Below are 22,806 nucleotides of genomic sequence, written 5' to 3' on the forward strand. Positions count from 1 at the left end.
CATAAACTTCAACCTTCTCGTTTTCATGGTTCCCAACGTTTATAGACTAAACAAATCACTCCATTGAATTCGCAACACTCCAATTTGGGGATCTAGGCACTTGGGTTATGTTTTTAACGTTTTTATTTTGAGCTTTGATTTTTCAGAAATTCGCTACGGAAAATTCTTACAGAAAACGCAACCATATGGTAGCTTTTTCGTAGCTAATTAATTACAGGTTTTTGTGAAGAAGATGGAGCACGTGGAAGGAACTTGGTGGCTGGTCAAACGCTCATCTCTCTTCCGCGCGCGTGGCTCATCGCTATTGGCGAGTCAACCTTCCAAATATCTTCTCTCCCAATTTCATTGGCTGCAGCGCCACATGTGGGCCCCGACTGAGTTCGCTTTTGACTTTTCCTTTTATCTCTTATTTTTTATATTTATTTGATTTGAGTTGTATTATTATCAACAAAGCAAACATGCTTGGATGGTAAGTGGAAAGCGTGTGAGAGTTAAAGGGCCTGGGTTCGAAACTGGGCTATGACAATTATTTTTACCATTTGAGCATCTTACAGATCCAGTGCGCCAAACGTGCGCGTACACTCCATGCTCCCTCATATCTCTGCCTTCAGATTACCACTCAAGCAGATCCAACGCCAAAGAATAGGCAGGACCACCATAGACCCTCAAAGCCTAACCACACAGAATCTCTCACGCCCAGGTTTTGTTTTTCTTTGTTGTTTCTATTTTGTTTCTTTTTTTTTAAACTCTTTGTTTCTTTTTTTTTACAAACTCAGTTTTTTTTTAAAACCAATTACTTTCTTTTATATATAGAGTTAACAATAACAATTAGGATTAGTTAAATTTTAATTAGTCTTAATAATTAGAATTAGTTAATTTTAATTAGTTAATTTTAATAATTAGATTAAAATTATAATAATTAGGTTAATTTTATTAATTAGGATAATTAGGTAATTTAGGATAATTAGATAATTAATTTAGTTAGTAATGTTAGGTTTAATTTCAATTATAATTAGGTTTTTATAAATAGCCTTTAAACTTCACAAACCATAGATAACCCAAGAAATCTTTAGGTAGGTGTTGTCCATTAACTTAGTGTGTCGAGTTTTCTCATAAAGCCTTCATTTCCTAAAGATCAGGGTTTACCCTGAATGTTTTCAAAACCTTTGCCTTTTTCAGAACCTCTTTTATTTATTATCAATGCCTTGTATTTGCCACAAAAAGTTTTCTACCTTTCTCTTCTTCATTTTTCAAGGTTAACCAAGATCTTTCAGCCACGCGCTACCAGATCAAAAAAGCTAAGTTTTCTAATTTCTCTTGTTTAAATATCATTTTATTTATTTTATTTTATTTTATTTTATTATTCTGCCTTTTAATAGGATTTGCCTCAAATAGCCATTGAATCTGTAATACACTAACCCCTATTATTGTCCATTTAATTCTCAGATGATCAGAGTCAATCGAAGATTCGAGGAAGAGGAAGATCAAGGCTCAATAAAGATAATTAAATTAATTATTCATGTTTCTTATTTTCTGCTTTAATTCCCCATCCCCGCAGGTGTTTATTGTAATAGCGTAGGAACTTTTATTTTTCCGCCTTTAATTTTTGTAATTTTAAACTGCGTGGTTAGTAACCCTAGGGAGTGATAAACCATGAAATTAATCTAGAATCACCTAAATTACAAGATAAATATCATCGAAGTTAACCACATGATTGTTGCACCCACACACCTTTAGGGTAATCCCTCTTGTTGCCTGTTGCCTATTAATTGCTGCCTTGTTGCCTTAACTTTGTTGCCTAAAAATAGTCAAGTCCCTCGATTCCGAGGATACCTAAAGCAATGTTGCCTTCAAAGTTATTGAAACTCCCCCGAGGCTGCCTTATAAAGAGTGATTGTCCCTATTGCTAAGGTATCCTCGCATGATGCCTAAGAAGATAAAATGACTATTATATCCTTCCCTTAGACTACCTGCCCTCTTTATGGCAAGGGTTATGGCGAACGATAAACCTCGATGACCCTCCAACATCCAATTGAAAGACTTCCTGCCCTTTCATGGTATGGATAGACCCTTTCACCCGAAAAGCTAAAAGAATGATTTTTCCAAACTTAGGGTAGTTGCTACTAATTGCTTGCTCTAAAATTCAAATTACTTTTCACACCTCTTTTCAAAATCAAATTCAAACAAGGCTACGCTTATTTACAATCTAAAGTCCTTAACAAAGTTTTTCAATTCACACACGACACTTCAAACATTTCAAACAATTCAAAAGTGAGCTAAGCAATTAAGAGTCCATGGATAACCATGGATGCAAAGGGTGCCTTACACCTTCCCTTTGTATAACTTACCCCCCGAACTCAAAATCTTTTTAAAAGGTCTTTTTCTGTTCTTTTAGCCTTTCTTATTGGATAAAATAAAAGTCGGTGGCGACTCTTGCTTACCGCGACATTTCGATAAAGTCAGTTCACCGTATTACACTAACCATAACAGAACTAACAGATTAATAACTAACCTAACTGTCAAACTAACTTTACCATTCTTCTAACTACCTATCATAACTAACATAACAACCTATAATTGGATCCTAACCTCACTCAATAAACTCCAAGCCTGGAAATAACATAATCCAAACCTAAGTAACTACCTCCCGAACCTCACTCCAAACCTGATTCATCCAAGCCTCTGATCTATTTAAATCGTCCTTCCCTCCATAATTGAGTCTAACCTCGACTCTCAGTTTGGACGCCATTTTTCACCCACATCCCATCACCTTCATCCACCAACCATCACTTCTGCAACTTCTCTTCTCTTAATTCCCTCACCATCACCATACCTCACCGTCACCACACGCTCAGTATTCGAAAGCCATCGGAGCTTCACCATCGGAGCTCCGATTGAGCTTGAGCTTGACCTCTTATACTTTGCTCTGCCACCTCTCCGACTTAATCTCTCAAGACTCTCAAGGCTTCCTTTTAGTTTTTTTCTTCTATAATTTTTAGGTATAAAAATACAATGAAAATTGTGGCTTTCTAAGTAGATTTTAGATTTTTTTTAGAGTTTAATTTCTAGCTTCTTTTAAGGATTTCAATATAAAAAACTCATAAAAAAATATTAGTTTTTAGGCTAATCATCTTATTTAGATTTTCTCTTGAATTATAATTCTTTTTTCATAAAAAATGCCATAAAATAGTAGTATATTTTTAGGTTAATTTTGGTACTAATTTTTGGATCACTTCTTTTATTCTTTTATACCATTTCCATGTTATCTTTTTGTATAATTGTTGTGTGATCTTGTTGCTTAGTTTTTTGGCCATATTTTTGGCCTATTTTGTTGATACCATTTGTATGCTCCCTTAAGTAGAATCCTAACATTTAGGTAGATGCTAAAACAATAATCATTAGGGTAATTCTTAGCCTAGTCTCCCCTCTTTCATTTCTTTTTCTTTCAACTTCAAAAACACTTAATAAATGCTCAAACTAATTCCCTCTAAAAAATACCAAGAAAACACCAAAGACACTTAATAAAGGTCAAAAACAATAAAAAGGAAATGGAAGCTCTCGTCTCCCTTGCTTTAGGGAATCACTTGGGCGGAAGTTCCCAATCATAAAAAACATCAACCAAAGAGTAACTCGAGTCTCCCTTGCTTAAGGGTCCCACTTGAAACACTCAAACTCTCTCTCTCTCTCTCTCTCTCTCTCTCTCTCTCTCTCTCTCTCTCTTCTCTCTTTCTTAAGGGCAATGTTATTTCCGCTCGAACGCATCGTAGGTCGTTCCCTTATGCAAGAGCGCAAACGTTAACTCCGCCTAACTAAAAAACATAAAAACAAACAGTAACATGTGAGCCAAACTACGACGCTCTGATTCTTGAAAGGGATACGTAGGCATCAAGTCGCGGGGCTTGAACGATAATTCCTTCTTTTCCCCGTATTTCTTTTGCATGCATTCGTATTAGGCTTATATATAGTACACACCCTTTAGATAGAAACAAACATAGGTGGATACTATCGAGTACGATGGGCGCGAGGGGTGTTAGTACCTTCCCCTTGCGTAACCGACTCCCGTACCTAGTTCTCTGGTCGAAAGACCTTGTTCTTATTCGTTTTGGGTTTGCTGGCATTCCTTTCCTTTTAGGATAGATATGTTAGTGGCGACTCTGTTGTTCATTTTTCGCGAGCGTGCGACAGAGGTCACGAGTTCGAATCCTGAAAAGTGCAAAAAAACATATTAACCTAATAACTACTTACATATTTTAATAAAACTTATTAAGCAATGTCTATATTTTTCTTGCAAGAATTTTTTAATTATAGGCCTCATAACTACTTTCTTAAATTTTTTTGATGAGATTCCTATAGGCATTAGACAAGATTTTGTGAAAAATAGGCTTGAAATGTCTTTTTTTTAGATTCTCTTCTTTTTAGTAGGCTTTGGTATAGTCCCCCACTTTTTATGTATCTTTTCCATTGTCATCAATATATCATATTTATTAAAAAAAACTTAGATATTCTCATAGAAACTTATAAAACAATATTTCTGTTTTCCTTACAATTATTTTTTAATTAATAAAATTAAAATAAAAGAAATTTTACACATTTTTTTATATAATATATCTAAAATAATTTTAAGTTTTTTTTTTATAAAAAAACAAAATGTCCTACTGCTTTTTCATCATACTATTTTCTACAAAGAATACTCTTATGACAAGCCAATTGTTAGTTTTAACATTTGATATTAAAATTATTTTACAAAAACTCAAATACAATATAAGATTGGCAAGTTTTTCTATATAATTTTTACCCTAAATCTTCTTCTATATTTAGTTTTTTGTTTGTTTTATTTTACTGAATATGTGAGATCTTAGTTGTTTTTATACTAAGTAGTGATAATGTGTACCAGTGTTATTCGGTGTTTAATTTATTATATTCTTCCAAAAGATTACCTGTTAAATTAACTTGATAAAATAGACAGTTGTGTTTAATTTATATGTTGAGAATCTCAATAATTTGTTTCCCTACATATTTCAATTTATTTATGTTTTTTAAACAATTTTAAATTTAAAAAATGTAATATAATACCCAAATCATTTTCTTATACATCAATAGCATACTTGAAATTCAACTAGCTACAATATTTTATTCTTATTATGAGAAGTATTTTGAAAGATATAGATTTAAAACTCATTTTAAACTAAAATTTCTATCATCACAAGAATCACTCCAATTAAATATAATTTGTTAACTAAGTATGTTTCCTAAAATTCACCACTTCTCAAAAATTAAGATAATGTATTGAGTTTCTATTTGAGGTCACAAGTTTAAATCCCAACAAATACAAAAGTATATTATTTCAACTATTTTTTTAGCATTCGAATAATAAAATTGAAAATTTAATAGTCATATATCATTTATATGAAATAAATTTATTTTTTCAGAGTCAATTTAATTTTACACCAATAAATCATTCCTCAAAAATCATTTTAATTATTTCAATTACATAAAATATGAAAGATAGATTAAAAACATCCGCGCGATGCGCGAGTGATATTCTAGTAACATTTTAATTCAACTCCACAAGATTTTTTAATCAAATAATAAAAATTATTGCTAGTTTATTTTATTTTATTTTTAAGTGATTATAATTATAATATTATTATATTCACATTTCAATCACATACCTAAATTCATTCTCTAGCACGGAAGCATAGTATAGTCTTTGCTTGTTATCTTGCATACATACCCAACCAACCTTGTTCCCCAGATCTCACTCTCCTGGCTTCATCCGCTAAGAGAAAATGGCGGTGATCTCTATTCACCAATTCGCACAATGCATCACTTGCCACGCTTGGAGCCCCGATCAATCTAGTAACCACTCTTCTCTTTTCCATTTAATTTTTTTCATTTTGAATCCAAGTTTTTTCCTTCTCATCATTCACGTTTTCTAGAGGTTTGATCTACTTTTGTAGACGCGATTATGATTGGATCTAAGTCTTGTTGTTTTTTTTTTTTTGTGTATCTGATTTGAATCAATTTATTACGGTATTTAAAGTGATTGTTGTATAAGCTATTTTTTACACGCAAGGAGCTTATACGGTAAACTCTGTATAACGTCAGTGTAAGCTGTGTTTATAAGCTATTTTGGATTGTTTTTGAAAATTATGCTAAAATAGCTTATGGATATAGCTTAAGCTATCTGGAACAGTTTTTTTGAACGTTTAAGTGAGTGTTGATGTTAGATAAGTTCATATAATCTCTTCTAAATGTTGCTTAGATTATTGTTCACGGGAATCTTATATAGGATGTATTTGAGAACTTGAGTGTGAGAGAAAGGGGCTAGAAATTGTGGTCCTGAATTGAAGCAATTTGTAGGCTGATAATGCATAAATGTAATGTGCATTTGAAAATAACCCCCTTGGGTTGGCTTAGTGGCGAAGGCGAAGGCATGAGTCATGAAAGTGTGCTCCTCTCAAGGTCTCAGGTTCGAACCCTGCTTTAAATGGGCCCCCGAAGTGGACGGTGGGATTGATTCCTTTGAATTAGTCGGTCACGCGGCCGATAACAAAATTTTAGGAAAAATAGAGAAAAAAAGGTGCATTAAGAAATATTTACAACACTAGAGAGGTGAAAAAACCTTGCTTTCGTACTCTACAGCTTTTGTCTAGATCCATTAGCCAGAGTCAAAAAAATTGTAAGATTTTTCTGACAATGGTAATGAGGGAGTGCTTTTTGAAGCCCACTTTCTCGCGTGGAAGGAAAAACAAACTAGTAGTAAATAAGAGCACCTAAAAATAGAAAAGGAGATTAAACAATATATAATCATAATGCTCAATTTTTTAAATGCATATGTGTGTATATTGTGCAATTATAACATCATCATACCATATATGTCACAAGTAATCTTTCTGCCACATACCATTCCCGTACCGAAGTATTGCATATTTTGTAATTATGAAGAAGAAATTGAAAGGTTAAGCAACCAGGTTTCCTTCCCTTTATTTGGATATTTGAAATCTTTGATTTGGATGGACTTGTAATATTCGAAAAGGATTATTTTTGGATAATCCTTATTTTCACCCTTATATCATAAAACTCTCAAATAAATGGGAGCTTACTTTTCCCTTCTACTGCAATCTCCTCCATCCAAAAATATACCCAGCTAATATACATTTCTGAGAAGAATGAAGGCCTATGTTAATAAGATAGTTTGATTTATTCTTATGTACCTCAAATATTTTTCTCAACTCCACATGGTTTCCCCCTTTTGAAAATGACAAACACTATTGAAAATCCGTTCAAATAGTGAAATGGGGTGATGTTTTCATCATCATATTGTTTTTATCTATCAACTTTTGTTTTTGGACTTTTATTTATCAAATTTGATGCATGAAATTTAATAAATATATGTTGGAATTTTTGTCTCAATGAGCAAAATGATAGGTTGAATATTTTCTGATATTTAGTTGCTTATTGATCATTACTTAGTTAATACTTATTTGAAGTTGTTGCTTTAGGACTAAATTGAAGACTTTGCCTCAAAACATAGTCTTTGAATTGGAAAAGCTCATCTAAATGTGGAAAAAATTGAGACATTTCAGTTTTTATTTATCATTATAGTTATCCGCATCCTTTTGTTTTTAATGAGTATAATATTCTAATATTGAAAACATTATATATCATCGTAAAAGCTTAGTTCACAAATACGGTTTAAGTCTTACTGTAACAAAACCGCCTTTTGTCATCTTAAAGGTACATTACGTCTCTTATGAATTATTCAACTACTATATTATAGCTACCTCCTTTTGTAGTGGTTGCATTTTGTCCAAACAACAATGAAGTTCACATCTATAGATTGTTAGAAGACAAATGGGAAAAGGTGCATGTTCTTCAAAAGGTACACTGCTAGTTTTCTTTGTCTTCTCTCGAAATAGTAGTTAACTTTATGCTCTTTCGTATCTTCTGGGTGTGAGCACAGCTAGAGGCTTATAAGTTAATCAAAATCCTTTGGGCAAGCAGTGAATGAATGCAAACATATCTGCAATAACTTGTACTATCTTCTTAGCGTACCCCATGCTGTTCTATGAACTTTTTTTCAAGTTTACCTGCATTGTGTTTTAGTCGTGAATTCATGCTGTACTCCATCATGTGTTGTAAAGGGGGCTATTAGTCATTTACTCCCTCATGTCGTGCTTGCTTATCTTTGGTATGTTTAGTTATTCTTTACGAAACGTCAGGACAGCGAAAGCCCTAATCATTCATTCCATTAACATTATAATTCTATACTGCCAAATATTCTAATTAATACAGGAAGGGGAAATCACTGGTATTTTTCTTGATCTTTACGTAATAACTCTAACAAACAATAATAGTTATGTAGCTTATAGAACATAAAGCAAAGTTTGAATAGGGGAATTCTGTGCAGTTAAAAGATAAAATTTAATAAAGGACTAGGAATTTTTCACAATTTCTCAAGATCCTGCTGAGGATTAGAAAGAAGGAAGAAATGTTAAATTTTGTGATCATAACATGGATAATAATATCCTGCCCCAAATACAAAAAAAAAACAGATCTAAATATGTACATATATGGACATAAAATAACAGATACAAAAGAAAATAACCTTTAAAATCACTACTAACATGTTAAATTTAATATAAAATTCAGAAGGTCACATACAACTTAGTAACTACCAAGTAAAATCACAGGTTCTGCAAGTTAACCCTAAATATTAAAGGCACGAGTTTGTGTCAACATAAAAAGAAAATTTTGGAACAGAGAAGTCAAAAAACTGAAAAAAACTGGGTGCAGAGAGTGAGATTGACCATGAATTTTAAGTCTTAATAAGAGAACGAGAGAGTTACTTAGCTTGAAATAAAGAATGACAAAGAACTAATGTTTGCGTCTCATACACTATTGTGTGAGAGATGACAAAGAACAGAGACTGATGGCCTCAAATACAATGGGTTGAGAGTGGATTGAGATAATTTAGTTTCATGAGAGAGTAAGGTGTTGCTCCGGCTAGGTAATTAATCACTCACTTAAATCATGAGTTGTGGGTTGCTCAGCTTGACCCATCAGCACTGCTGGTGATTGGCTCATGAAAGATTATTAATCCTAAAAGCTTTACACACTTCCTTGGCGATCCTCCTTGAACCCGTCCATACTATGATCTGAATGAATGGGAATGGAAGGCAGTCTGAAAGTCATTGAATTCCAATTATGATTTTGACAACCTTGATGCCAATACTATCATGATTGATTTTCACCCTGATGCATTTATACTCTTTGGATTGTCTGATTGCGATTTTGACAGTCTTGATACAAATATTATTGCAATTGATTTTATGTTTCTTGATGTATTTCTGCATATAAAGAAACAACTATTTTGATTGGACATTGATGATAGTTTAGTTTCTAAGAAATTTCTTTATTTTATTTATACCAGCATGACCAGGTAATTTCTGGGATAGACTGGAGTGCACGATCAAATAAAATAGTCACTGCATCCCACGATCGAAATTCGTGAGTGCCTGTGTGGTTTTGAACATTGGATTTTTCACCCTTGGTCTGGGTGAATGTTGCTAATTTCTCCTCTATACGTTATTGATTACAAATTATAATACTTAAATACAAACCACATGTTCTCGCTAGATATGTCTGGAACCTTGAAGGATCAGAATGGGTGCCAACTCTTGTTATCCTTAGACTAAACCGTGCTGCTCTTTGTGTTCAATGGAGTCCAAAAGGTATGAATAACATTGCCTTGTCCTAGTTTCTCTGTCTTTCTTTATATTGGGCAAAATAAGTCTTCTGAATTTTATGAGCCTACCTTCTAGAATTAAATTAACATCTTTAACATATTTATGGTCCAAGTCATCTAAGAATTTAAAAAAAAAAAAGTCATCTAAGAATTCAAAGCAAATGCAAAAGAATGAAATGTCCATTTCTTTCCCCACCCTTGTCCCTTTTGGATGACACTTGGTGGATGTGATGGAAGAGGTAACAATGGCTATGAAGCTACCATAACCTAACTCTAGTTAAGCCCTTGTCATGCTAGCTTGACTAAATATTTTCAGTTGATTATCCCAACAAATTGTTCTTGTTATTGTTACTTTATCACCTTTAAAAGTTAAATGGTTCTAATGAATTGCGAATTTTGTCTTTACAGAAAACAAGTTTGCAGTGGGAAGTGGAGCCAAAACTGTTTGTATATGCTATTATGAGCAGGAAAATAACTGGTCTGTCAGCTTTTCCTAGCACTTATTTCCCCAAGTTTATTTGTACCCTAGCAATATGATGGTTGTGCATAATTTTCGTGTTTGCTCTCTGGATCCACCATTGATCTACTTTGACCATAGTTTCAACTCTTGATTGTATTGAAGTATGTTTAGACAGAAGTCTGTGTATCCTGTCAAATAACCTATGATATATGTAGGGTGGTTTTTTATTGGTTTGCAAGGCGTCTAGTGCTTCCCAAACTAATCTTTTATAAGTGGAATAGCTATTAGCACGCTCTTAAAAGTTGACCTTCGTAATTCTTAACCATTCAAATTGATGAGGTATAGCATACAAACATATTTAGTTTCCAGAAAAACTAAGTATGGTGAGACTGAGTAGCTAGAATTCAATATTGAGGACATTTTCCTACAAAATCAAAACATGGATGTTTTCTCAGATTTAAGGAATATCACCTGATAATTTTCTTGTACAACATTGTTGAGCAGGTTGGGTTCAAAATATACTTAACCTAACCCACTGACACCTCTAGTTGTTATAACTAGAATACAAGTTTAGAATTTCAAAATTTGCCTTTTACTTAATTGTTTGCTTTATATATTTGTATCACCTCTGCAGGTGGGTTAGCAAACTTATCAGGAAAAGACATGATTCTTCAGTGACAAGTGTTTCATGGCATCCCAATAATGTTGGTATTCTAACTCTCATTTATATATACTTTTTTTAATAGATTCAGAGTGTTTCATTCTTATTTTAATAGTAGTCTATTCTACATGTTATGTCAGCTACTAGGATGCACTAGGTTTGCATGTTGCAACTTCTCTAATGATTGCTAAAATGAAAGTTTCTTTACCTGCAGACAATTATTAGGATTACTGTTCACCCTCAATATTTTAGAATAACTTTTATATATATCCTCAATATTTTAGAATGAAATCTTAAATTCTAGATTTTCTTGTCCCTGGATGTTTTAAATGGATAATGTTTGGTCTGTGAAGTGTGAACTAAGAAGCCCGGATATATAAATACAACATTGATACGGAAGTTTTTTGTATGAGCGCGTCACAAAAAAAAACTTACAATTTTGTGTTTGTAGTTAGTATGATGTAAGGAAGATGTGTCGAATCCAGTTGACAATTGTGTCTATAGTTGGTAAGAAGTGTCGAAGATGTTTCTGAGAAGTATCGGTGGAAATATTCTTAAAATGAATTAAAAAAATTACTGGATACTTTCTGGGCACACAGCCGATAGTATCAGACACATATTGGCATCGAATATGTGTTAGACACCGATACTTTGCTAGTTTTGAAGTATCTGCTCTTCACGGAATCAGGATGAAATGTTACGTGATAGATTTTTAAAATATAGTTTCCATATGATATATAAAAATCTTATTGCCTAATTGTTTTTCATTTGATTGCAGATTCTTCTTGCGACAACATCCACGGATGGGAAGTGTCGAGTATTTTCCACCTTTATAAAAGGTGTAGATGCAAAGTAAGATAATAAAAACTCCGATCTCTGAATCTGGTTGACCTATTCAAGATTTTCAAGTTATTGATGTTTATATGTCTAATTGGCTCAGGGATTCAAAAAAGAGTACTTCATCTGATTTGAAATTTGGAGAGGTTCAATTTTAACTCATCCTCATATGATTTCTTGATTTCGTTTCTATGCTCCAGTTTGTAATTTTCAAGTTGCATAACATAACCTCAGTTTTTAGAAGGCTGATGCAAAGAAATTATTCTTTCATGTTTTACACTTTTAATAGGAAGCAAAAAAATAGTACTAATAAATAAATATGATTGATCTTCATGCATAATCAGTTTGTGTGTGTGTGTGTGTGTATATATATATATATATATATATATATATATATATATATATATATATATATATATATATATAGTTGTTAAGAGACCCACATCGGACAATATGTAGTCTGAACATGTGTTTAGTGAGGGCAATTCTCACCCTACAAGCCGTTTTTTAGGGTTGAGTTAGGCCTAAACCACAATTCTTAACATAATATCAAAAGTCTCGTTTAAGATCCGTTGGGCCACATGCTATCAGGTTTCCGCTATCGGGTCACCCACCATTTATTTCCACGCTCCAGATGTCCAGTCTTAGGCGTGAAGGGGTGTGTTAAGAGTTTCACATTAGACAATATATGACTTGAACATGTGCTTATAAGTGAGCACAATTCTCACCCTCCAAGCCGGTTTGTAGGGTTGAGTTAGGCCTAAACCACAATTCTTAAGAATAGGAAATAGATTTGGTTGTGATGTGATGTACAATAAGTTTTTATACATATTAGTAAATATATTGCTTGTAATGTGGTGTACGTTAAATATCCTTTGGATATATTATTTGGGAGTTTCTCTATCCACCCCCTATATGTTCAAGTAGATTATTACCTGATTTCTATTCCCATTTCTGGTTAACAAATCTTTTCCATCTTCTAAAATGTAAAAAAGCAGAGAAATGATATAGAAATACAACCATTGCATATGAGTAGCCTTGGCTTATATAGTCTTTTTTTTTTGTGCAACAGTTGATTGTTCAGCTTGATCTCTCATCATCTTGGACATTCGGAGTCAAGTGGTCACCAAGTGGCAATACTCTAGCTTATGTAGGTATGGATATTCTCTCCTCTGGCTGGTTTTATACTAGCCAAAATTATGAGTTCAACCTATGTTTCTTTCTCATTTATCTACTCTCTAAAGTCAAAAGTTCAAGATTTCTTAATGTGAGTTTCTCTTGAGGATTAGTTGTCATCTATATGTTTATTAAAAGATTAATATTAAAGGTAAAAAATGTATTAGTGCTATTAGGTTTTCATGGTGGGCAAAATTTGATTCATTTATATTCACCAGTTTGTATTCTTTTTAAATAATATTTGGGGTCAGATTTCCAAAAAACCACGGGAACTTGTGGAAACATTGTATTTTGTTTGGTCTGTTTGTGGTTTTACTTGTGACCAACTGTATTCGTTGCTATTATGCAGGCCATAATTCTATGATATATTTTGTTGATGATGTTGGACCTTCTCCTTTGGCCCAGAATGTTGTGTTTCGGGATTTGCCTCTCCGTGATGTGGGTCAGCATCCACTCTTCCTAACCATTTAATTTCTCATGGTCTACTTTGGGGATAATTTACTGATATTTTCTTGAACTGCTGGATCACTGTATGACTTGTTTCAGGTATTATTTGTTTCTGAGAAAACAGTAATAGGCGTTGGATTTGATTGTAACCCAATGGTTTTTGCTGCAGATGAAAGAGGAGTTTGGTATGTAAAAATTCATATATATGTGTTTCTAAGGTTTGGCCCATGCCCAATCAATGTGGCTTGGCCAACATGTTTTGAGTTCTCTTTCCTGTCGGAAGAGAAGTAAGTAATTTCGTTCTGTATTCATTTTCCTTCTCTTTTGTTGTGTTTTTTCCGCTAGGGGTTTTGTCAGATATCTTGGGGAGCGGAAGGCAGTATCATCTGGATCAAGATATGGCTCACAGGTAAACTACATTTCTTAAAATGACTCTTCAAATACCTTTTTTGTCCTGAGAAATCAATTTCAGTTGGAAATCAATTTCATTACTCTTCAGTTGGAAATCAATTTCATTACTCTTACGAATGTGTTACCTGAGAAAACTGAATTAAATGAGAAAACTGAATTAAATGATGTTAGTTTCTTTTTTGTCCATCTTACATTTTTTTCATGGCTAAGCACGGCGAACATGTGTTGGCTGGTTAATTATTTGAATATACCTTCTTTACATTGTGTTGGCTGGTTAATTATTTGAATATACCTTCTTTAATCCGTGTCTTTATTTCTGCTATACATATCATATTTGTCTCCATGTTGTTCACTTGAGGTGTAATCTCTTTATCTTTTTTTACCAAATTCTGTCTTTATTAGTTCTCCGAAGCATTTGGGAAGTTTTATGGCCAATCCAAGCAAAGTGGGAGCAACGATGCTGTTGAAACTTCAAGAACACGTGGAGCAGTTCATGATAACTGTATAAAGTATATATCTTCCTCATTAACCTGTACCTTTTCCAACCAAAATTGGTTATGTATTTTCTTAGTAAAATCTCATTGTTTTTCAAATTGTTCGATGTGGTTACTTGTTTTCCCTTTGGTCAATTTCATTTGACATTCCCCAACCAACATCGTAATAGACGAATCTAACTAGCAGTGGGATTTCAGGAAACTATGTCCATATATTCTGTTACTGATCGGTGTGTTTTTCGACTTGTAGTTCTATCATGCCTCTTGGGGAGCATGGAATATTGACAAAGCGTTTTAGCACATCAGGTTAGTGGCGAGAAGATGGTTATCTTAAATTATTTTGATTTTTTTCTGTGCCGTTTACGGTTAGTTGCTTTGCTAATAATACTTCTTTAAACTACAGGATTAGATGGAAGAATTGTTTTATGGGATTTGGAAAATGAGCAGGACCTACTTCAATTATAAGCTCATTAGTATATTGTCCCATCTTCTGAGTAAAGTTTTAATCGATATTGTCGCATGCCGCATTATATCTTGTAGATTAATTTGGTTGTGAGCAATTGAAGTTATTATCCATAATTGTTGTGATCAAGGCTTGAAAGTGTCAGATATCAGCCTCTAGAACTAGAATGTGTTTATAAGATTTTACATGTATGATATCATAATTTCCTATTATATATGTTTTGGCTGTTGTGTAATTCCATGCAATTAATCACATGAAAATGTAGAACCAATGGTAATTCCAAAAATGAAATAACAGTTTCATATTTAGACTTTAACAAATATACTGTAAATAACTTAGCAATGGCAAAATTGATTAGAAAAAAAACTTAGCAATGGTAATAAATACCAGTTTTTATGTGTCAAACTTGAAAATTTCCACAAATTTAAGAAGATATGCAAGACTCATAGTCATTCTGTTTTAAAAAAAATACAAGCGTTTCCTCAAATTTTTAGTTTTGAACCATGTTGGTTGTATAAAATTGTAATTCCAATAATTGAGCAGTAAAACTATGTTAAGAATTTCAACTTGCAATTCATTCAATACATTTCTGGGCAAATGAGAGAAATTGGGGTCTTTGTTTTTTTTATATAGATAAAAGTTATGTAAATTCTTTCAAATGAAACTTTTTGTAAAAAGGTGTTCTAATTAAAAAAAAAAACAGGTTTGATAATGTCTTGAATCTTGGTGTAGCTTAACTGGTTTATGCATTAAATGGAAAATAATAACATTTATAAAAGAATTTATGTAAAATGTTTTGAGAAAATAGTGTAAATTAATTTAGAATCATTGTGTATCCCGTCTGATTTATATCTCTATTAAACTTTAAAAAATTACTATATGGTAAGCAACTCGCAATCATTCACACATATTAATCGGAAGAGTTTTGCTAACTAGTGTCCTCGGGACAATGATTAAGCATTCCATTTTGAGTTATTAAATACGTAAATTATTGAGATAAATTTACTATTTTAAAATCTTAATCAACAGGGTACTGGTTAATGTTTCTCTAATTAAAATAATTAAAGTTAAAGGTTATTTAAAATCTAACTATTATGATTAGCTCGATGATATCTTTATGTGCATATAAAGTAATTAGACAATATAAATAAATACTAATACATTAAAAATTGAATTATATATAATACTAATTTTAAAACTTTTTTTAAAGATAAGATAATTATTGCCGAAGAATAATTAAAAACATAGGAATTCGTACTTCAAAAAGTAGAAAGGAAAAAGAGTTCCTAATAGAGCAGTCTTCTTCTTTATCTTTTCTTACTTTATGAGTTCAAAAATATCAACCATTGATTAGTTCATTGACATATCAGCGGAAAAATAAAACAAATTCTGAAACAACAATGGAGAACTAAATTACTTTTCAAGAACACAATACTAGATGACTCCACAATTTTAAGACCCAAGTAAAGGAAACACAAACCCATTAACTATTAGAAATAATGAATAATTTCTAACAATTTGATTCACTTACAACAACCGACCTTAGCTCAGTTGGTAGAGCGGAGGACTGTAGTTGTTCAACAGATAATCCTTAGGTCACTGGTTCGAATCCGGTAGGTCGGATTTATTTTTTTCTTTCTTCCTTTTTTTTAAACCTATATAATTGATTAGCTGTTTGTTTATATATTTGTTAGTGACAGCGTTACGCGTACTACTTTATGTGCTATAGAGACAATGACGTGTCCCACATTACCTTGTTACATATAATTTTTTATTTTAAATCTTTTTATACGTACATTTTTTTTTAATATCATTATATTATTTTGATTTATTATAATAAATATTCAAAATATTATTGATAAATTTATAAATGATAAGTAAATAGAAATAATTGTTTTTATGAGTATTCACTATGTGGAAGTACGTGGTCAATTCAGGGGTATTTGGATGTTAAAGCAAAATGATAGTAACATTGTAACGGTCGTGCATGATGTTTTTATGGACAGTTATTATCAAGCTATCATTGGAAACTTCTTTTTGGTATGACTGATATTTTTGCTAGTCGCATGAACACTTCTCATCTTGACCTATTGGTCCACCTCATTGACTAGAGGAACAATGTTAATGGTCCTTGGATGTTTATTGGAGATTTTAATGACATCATTCATCCAAGTAAACAAAAAGAGGTATTTTAATCATTCTAGGGCAGCTTCTTTGTTGAATGTCATTAATAAATGTAGTTTAGTTGAAGTAGACATGATTGGTGGAAATTTCATTTAGAATAGGCCATATATTGGTAATTGAATGGTATATCACAAGTTGGATATGGCCTTGGTTGATATTGCTTGGCGCATGACTTTCCCTGATGCATATGTTTAAGTGTTGTGTAAATTTCATTTTGATCACACTCCAATTCTCCTTAGGTGTGGTCTTCCCTTCCAAGACCATGAGCCGCATCCTTTTAGGTTTGAGGCAACTTGGATCACTCACCCTGAATAGTCCAATATAGTCTAGACTGCTCGGGGAAATCCTCAATGGTGTTGTATCTTGTCTTCATATCGTGCAACACGATTCTATCTTTTTCAAGAAGGAAACTTTTGACAATATCAACAAATGGAAGCATAACCTTGAGAAGAGACTCAGGGGTATCCAACGCTCTTTGGAGAGAATAGATTCGTCAAGACTAATTTATATCCAACCGGAGCTTCAACAAGAGTATGATGAGATCCTTGCACAAGAGGAGATTTATTGGTATCAAAAGGCTAGAGATGATTGGATTAAATTGGGTGATCGGAACACTTTATTTTTTCATACCAAGACGATAATAAGGCGGGAGAGAAATAAAGTCCATGGAATTCATCTTCTCAATGGTATTTGGTGCAATGATTATACTATTCTCAGGGAAGAAACACTAAATTTTTTTAAAGGTTTTTTCTGCCCTATGTCTCTTATACTCTCTGCTAGTATGGATGGCCAACTATGGCTCCGAGCCTTACGGAAGAATCAAATGCACCCTTTTAAGGCGTCTGGCCCCGATGGGTTCCAGGTTATTTTCTTTAAACAGTTTTGACATATAGTTCGAGATGACGTTGTCCAACTTATATTTGATGCTTTTGTGACATGTAGCTTTCACTCCTCTCTTTCTAAGACTCTTATCGCATTAACTCCTAAGGTAGACTGTCCCTAAAATTTTAAGGATTTCAGGCCCATTAGTTTATGCAACACTATTTACAAGCTTATTACGAATATTATGGTTAACAGATTGCATCTTTGTCTAAATTAGATAGATGGACCCTTATAGAGTAGTTTTTTGCCTGGTAAAGGGACAATTGATAATTCCATTATCCTCCAAGAAGCTCTTCATTCTATACGCAACTATAAAAAGAAAAAGGCCGACATGGTGTTGAAAATAGATCTTGAAAAGTTATAGATCATGTTAATTGAGATTTCTTAGCATTTTGTTTGAAGCGAAACAAGTTTTCCCCCATTACTATAAAGTTAATCATGCACTGTGTAACTAGCCCCTCTATGTTTATTCTTTGAAATAGGAGACGACTATCAAATTTTTCTCCGACTAGAGGATTACGGCAAGGTGACCCCCTTTCACCATATCTCTTTGTTAATTGCATGGAATTATTATCGCAGACAATCATCAGGGCAGTCAATGAAGGTCATTGGAAATCTGTTAGGTTATCTCGTAATGGACCCTATCTATCGCATTTATTTTTTGTTGATGATGTTCTTCTTTTTGTGAAGGCTTCTAACTCTTAAGCAGGGATCATTTATGATAACTTGAATCAATTTTCCATGTTTTCTGGCTTTAAAGTGAATATACTAAATTAATGGTGTTCTTTTCCGCTACCATTAAGAGGAGTAAAATGGATTTAATTGTCTCCCGCACAGGTATCAAGCGAACTCTTACTCTAGAGAAGTACATGAGTTTCTCTATGTTGCATGGTCGTCTTCAATGCAAGGAATTTAAGTTCCTAGAGGAGAAAATCAGTCAGAGACTATCTTGGCAACATAAATTGTTAAACGTCTTGGTCGTTTGACTCTGGTTAGGTCTCTCTTGAACTCCATTGAAAATTATTATATGCAAGTGGCTTGGCTACCTCGGCCAACTTATGATTTTATTGATAGGATAACTAGGAATTTTTTATGGAAAGGTAATTCAAACTCTGGTGTGCATCTCGTTGGTTGGAATAAAATCACCAAGCGCAAAAAATTGGGTGGTCTTAGGATCCGAAAAGCAAGAAAGGCCAATACCTCCGAGTTTTGAAGCATAAGTACATCAAGGAAGAAACGTTCCTTAACATGAAAAAGAAATTGAGATCAATTACTTGGAATGCAACTATGAATGCTCTCTCAAATCTTAAAGATGGATTTAAATTTAGATTGGGGATGGGAACTCCTGTTTCTGGTTTTCCAATTGGTATGGGGTAGGGAAATTAGCAAAGCAGGTTCTCTATGTGGATTTTCACAATCTGAAAATGCGAGTGAATGATGTTTACTGGAATGAAAATTGGAACTTTAATTCACTATATACTAATATTACTGGAGTTGTCTGTGACCGCCTAAAAGCGCTTCTCATTTGTTTGAATTATTTGGCTCCTGATCGTTTAACCCGGAAAGGAAATTTAGACAGTATCTATACTGCTCGGGATGGTTGTAAATGGCTTAATAGACTTGAATTTGTTCAAAATACAACAGATAATAACTCTTGGAAGTGGGTGTGGCATATTCATACTCCTGAGAAGGTGAAATTCTTTCTTTGGACGACTTTACATAATTCCTTTCATGCGAGATCAATGTTGTGCCATTGTGGTATGCTTCAAACGAACGTCTGTCCTATATGCAATCAGGATGCGAGATCAATGTTTTATTTTATAATATTTATAGATCTCCATATGATCTGCGAGACTGCGACTGCAATCTACTTAGATGAACGTGTTTAATTCACGGTCATACAACTTCAAAATGAAGATTACGTGAGAACCATGTTCTCAATATTTGGACAGTATGGTTCCAAGAAGTGTTATTAATCCCAACAGAAAGCGGACCGACTAGGAGGCCATTCGCTATAGAATCGCGCATCGCGGCACAGTTTGGAGTCGTGGCCGATTTTGGGTTTTTCGTGGATCATAAGGTGGAGCGGATTCCTAGTCGAAGCGAGTTAAAACTCACTTTCTGATTTTAACAATGAAAAACCTATAACACCTTTTTTAAAAAAAAAATTGTTTTGAGGGTATTTTTATCATTTTGCACTTTCACGTGTATTATCCAATCTTCCTCTCTTCCATGCGTTCGATTTCCTCTCATGTTTGCTTCCTCTTCTATGCTTCAGCGTTCACCCCTCTCTCTCTCTCTCTCTCTCTCTCTCTCTCTCTCTCTCTCCTCTCTCTCTCTCTCTCTCTCTCTCTCTCTCTCTCTCTCTCTCTCTCTCTCTCTCTCTCTCTCTCTCTCTCTCTCTCTCTCTCGTTTTGCCTCTTCTACACTTCATCTTTCTATTGTGTATGTTTCATCTTTCTCTAGTTGTGCCGTCGCCTTAGAGGTTTGTTGAGAGTGATACCTTTAAGTTCATTTTTTCTTCTTCCTCCATTCTTCTTCTTCTATTCTCTGTTTCTTTCATTTTTTCTTCCTCCATTCTTCTTCTTCTATTCTCTGTTTCTTTCATTTTTCCTCCATTATTCTTTTTCTATCCTCTGTTTCTTTTTATTATTCTTTTGTTTTGCTTTAAACTAATACAATATTCCTCTGTTTTCTCTTCTTTTTCTTAATTCAATATTTCACTCTGATATATTTTTTATTAAAACTTGTTGATTCCTCTTTTTAGTAAGTTTTGTATTTTGATAATTTGATTTATGAATTTTGTATGGGTATTGAGTTATTGGTTTAATTTTAGCATAAATATGTGTTTATAGTTATAAATATTATTAATGTGATATGTCTTGAAAAAATAATCAAATAGCGGTCATTCTGTTGTACGCTATACCACTATAAGTTGTTCTGCTATCCCACTTTTAAGGTCGGCTGCTCCATTCTGCTATCCGAAATTAATAACCCTAGTTCCAAGGAAATGGCTGAGTTAGACACAACCTTAGTCAAATACCGTTCAAAGGGGTCAATCAAGTTAGACACAACCCTAGTCAAATATGTTTAAACTTGATTCGTTCTAAAATATTAGATACAACCTCCATTCTCTTTTATAAGCAACTTTTACTTTTTAAATTCATTAAATAATTGATGTACCTAGTCTACATATAATCCAAATACATCATTTATTCAATAAACTTAAAAAATAAAATTTGATTATAAAAGAGAATGAAGGGAGTAAAATATATCTATGATTGAACTCAATGAAGAAACTGATTTCTCTTACTCATCATCTGTTTGTGTTTAACTAATACTAGTACTTAGACCCGTGCGAGGCACGGGTTAAATATTTTTTAAGTAAAAAAATATTTATAATTTACAAATTTTATTTATAGTAAGATCATCATTGTATAGATAAAATATTATTGTTAATGATAGTATATATAAAAAGTTTATTTAACTAATTTTTTTTGTAAATCATAAAATAATTTGGACATTTCTTATTTATTAATCAAAAGACCAAAAGGGGAAAGGGGCGCTAAGGTTCTAAAAAGTTTGATTATTATAGCAGAGGATGGGGAAGATGAAAGAAAGGAAATTGGAAATTGGAAATTGTTTGAATTCATTATAGCAGAGGATGGGGAAGATGAAAGAAAGGAATAGAATGAGACCACACATGAGTGCTTCCGCTGTTTGCTTTAAAAATTGAAATGAATAGCATTCCAATGTTGTTTTCCCTTCCTTTGAGAAAATACGATGCATTTAAAATAAGTTATTTGAAATTGTTTAATGAGTGTAGAGAAATGGCAAGGGTTGTAATTCTTTTCAATAAAAATATCAAATTTCAAGGGTTTAGAGATCACGTATATAGTAACCAATATGTGAATATTTGGAATTTGGAATATAATAAATAGGAAGCAGTAAAATAGGATTTTATTATTGAGTGTATCAAGAATCCCTCCATATACTTTAATTAATTAAATAAAATAAAAAAAACTTAATATAAATAATTAAAAAAAAAATTTAAATAAAAGATTTCTTTTTTTAGAAAGTTTGTAAAACATGAGAATTGATGTGAGCATGACACTTGTCAAAATTGCCCAAGAACTCATTTTGCTTTATTATTATGTATGATTTTAAATTTATGTTTTATCATCATCTATAGTTTTGTGTCTAACTAATATTTTAAATTTATGATTATCATCATCTATAGTTTGTGTCTAACTAATATTTTAAATTTATGTTTATAAACATCGAGAATAATTAGTTAAACTAATTGTAGAAATTTAATTTAAACTGAAAATTTACTTTCCTGGAAAATACTTAAGTAAAACAATTCAACTGTACAATAATTTATCCCCTCCACCCTAAAATTTATGTTTCTTTTTTCTCTTTATATATATAAAAAATAAACTTATTATTGATTAGTCCAGCTCATAATTAAGCTAGCCTTGCTGCTTATTATAACAAGTAGACATTCAATGTTAAACTGAACAGCATACTTAAAGCCTAGTATCCCAATCAAATCCAAAAAGAAAACTATGAAATTCAAACAAATTTGTTCACCAAAAAGTTTTATAACATCAAAATGAAGAAAGAAATCCTCAACAATAAATTACAAGGCAAACTTGTTTGGTAAGTTTGAAATACCAATTGCCTCATTTACACTTAATCAATCTAGCTGATTTTACACTAAATAAAACAAATTAACTAATGGTACATATGCTAACCAATGGCTGCTGGCGGAAAAATAGCAAAACAAAAAACAACTAACTGACTTATTGCAAACATTCTCATGTTCAAAGAGTGGAAAGTTCAAGCCAACTCAATTTGCATTCGGTAACTCTTGCCTGGAATGTCAAAAACCATGTCATTTCTTCTAGTTATCATAGTCATGAAACTGATGAAATAACTTATGGATCGCCGAGAGGTGGAATGATCGCTTATTCAACGCTGTCAGCTACAATTGGCGGAACAAATCTGCCATTATCAAGGGTTTGCTCAAAGATATAT

General features: G+C 32.7%; 1 protein-coding gene and 1 non-coding gene across 2 annotated transcripts; both read left to right on the top strand.

Moving 5' to 3' along the window:
* The first annotated feature begins 5,672 nt into the window (after positions 1 to 5,672).
* Positions 5,673 to 14,916, top strand: LOC131662446 (actin-related protein 2/3 complex subunit 1B-like). The gene is made up of 15 exons (XM_058932222.1): positions 5,673 to 5,859; positions 7,800 to 7,885; positions 9,437 to 9,513; positions 9,643 to 9,737; positions 10,160 to 10,229; positions 10,846 to 10,915; positions 11,651 to 11,724; positions 11,813 to 11,855; positions 12,782 to 12,863; positions 13,235 to 13,323; positions 13,432 to 13,517; positions 13,678 to 13,741; positions 14,146 to 14,252; positions 14,488 to 14,543; positions 14,641 to 14,916. The coding sequence occupies exons 1-15, from the start codon at positions 5,790 to 5,792 to the stop codon at positions 14,700 to 14,702; spliced, it is 1,131 nt and encodes a 376-aa protein (XP_058788205.1). The 5' UTR covers positions 5,673 to 5,789; the 3' UTR covers positions 14,703 to 14,916.
* A 1,320-nt stretch (positions 14,917 to 16,236) lies between these two features.
* Positions 16,237 to 16,323, top strand: TRNAY-GUA (transfer RNA tyrosine (anticodon GUA)). The gene is given in 2 exon segments: positions 16,237 to 16,273; positions 16,288 to 16,323. It is a non-coding gene; the product is annotated as a tRNA-Tyr (tRNA).
* Positions 16,324 to 22,806: the final 6,483 nt, after the last annotated feature.

Source organism: Vicia villosa, linkage group LG3 (assembly GCF_029867415.1).
Source record: "Vicia villosa cultivar HV-30 ecotype Madison, WI linkage group LG3, Vvil1.0, whole genome shotgun sequence".
Classification (NCBI taxonomy): domain Eukaryota; kingdom Viridiplantae; phylum Streptophyta; class Magnoliopsida; order Fabales; family Fabaceae; genus Vicia; species Vicia villosa.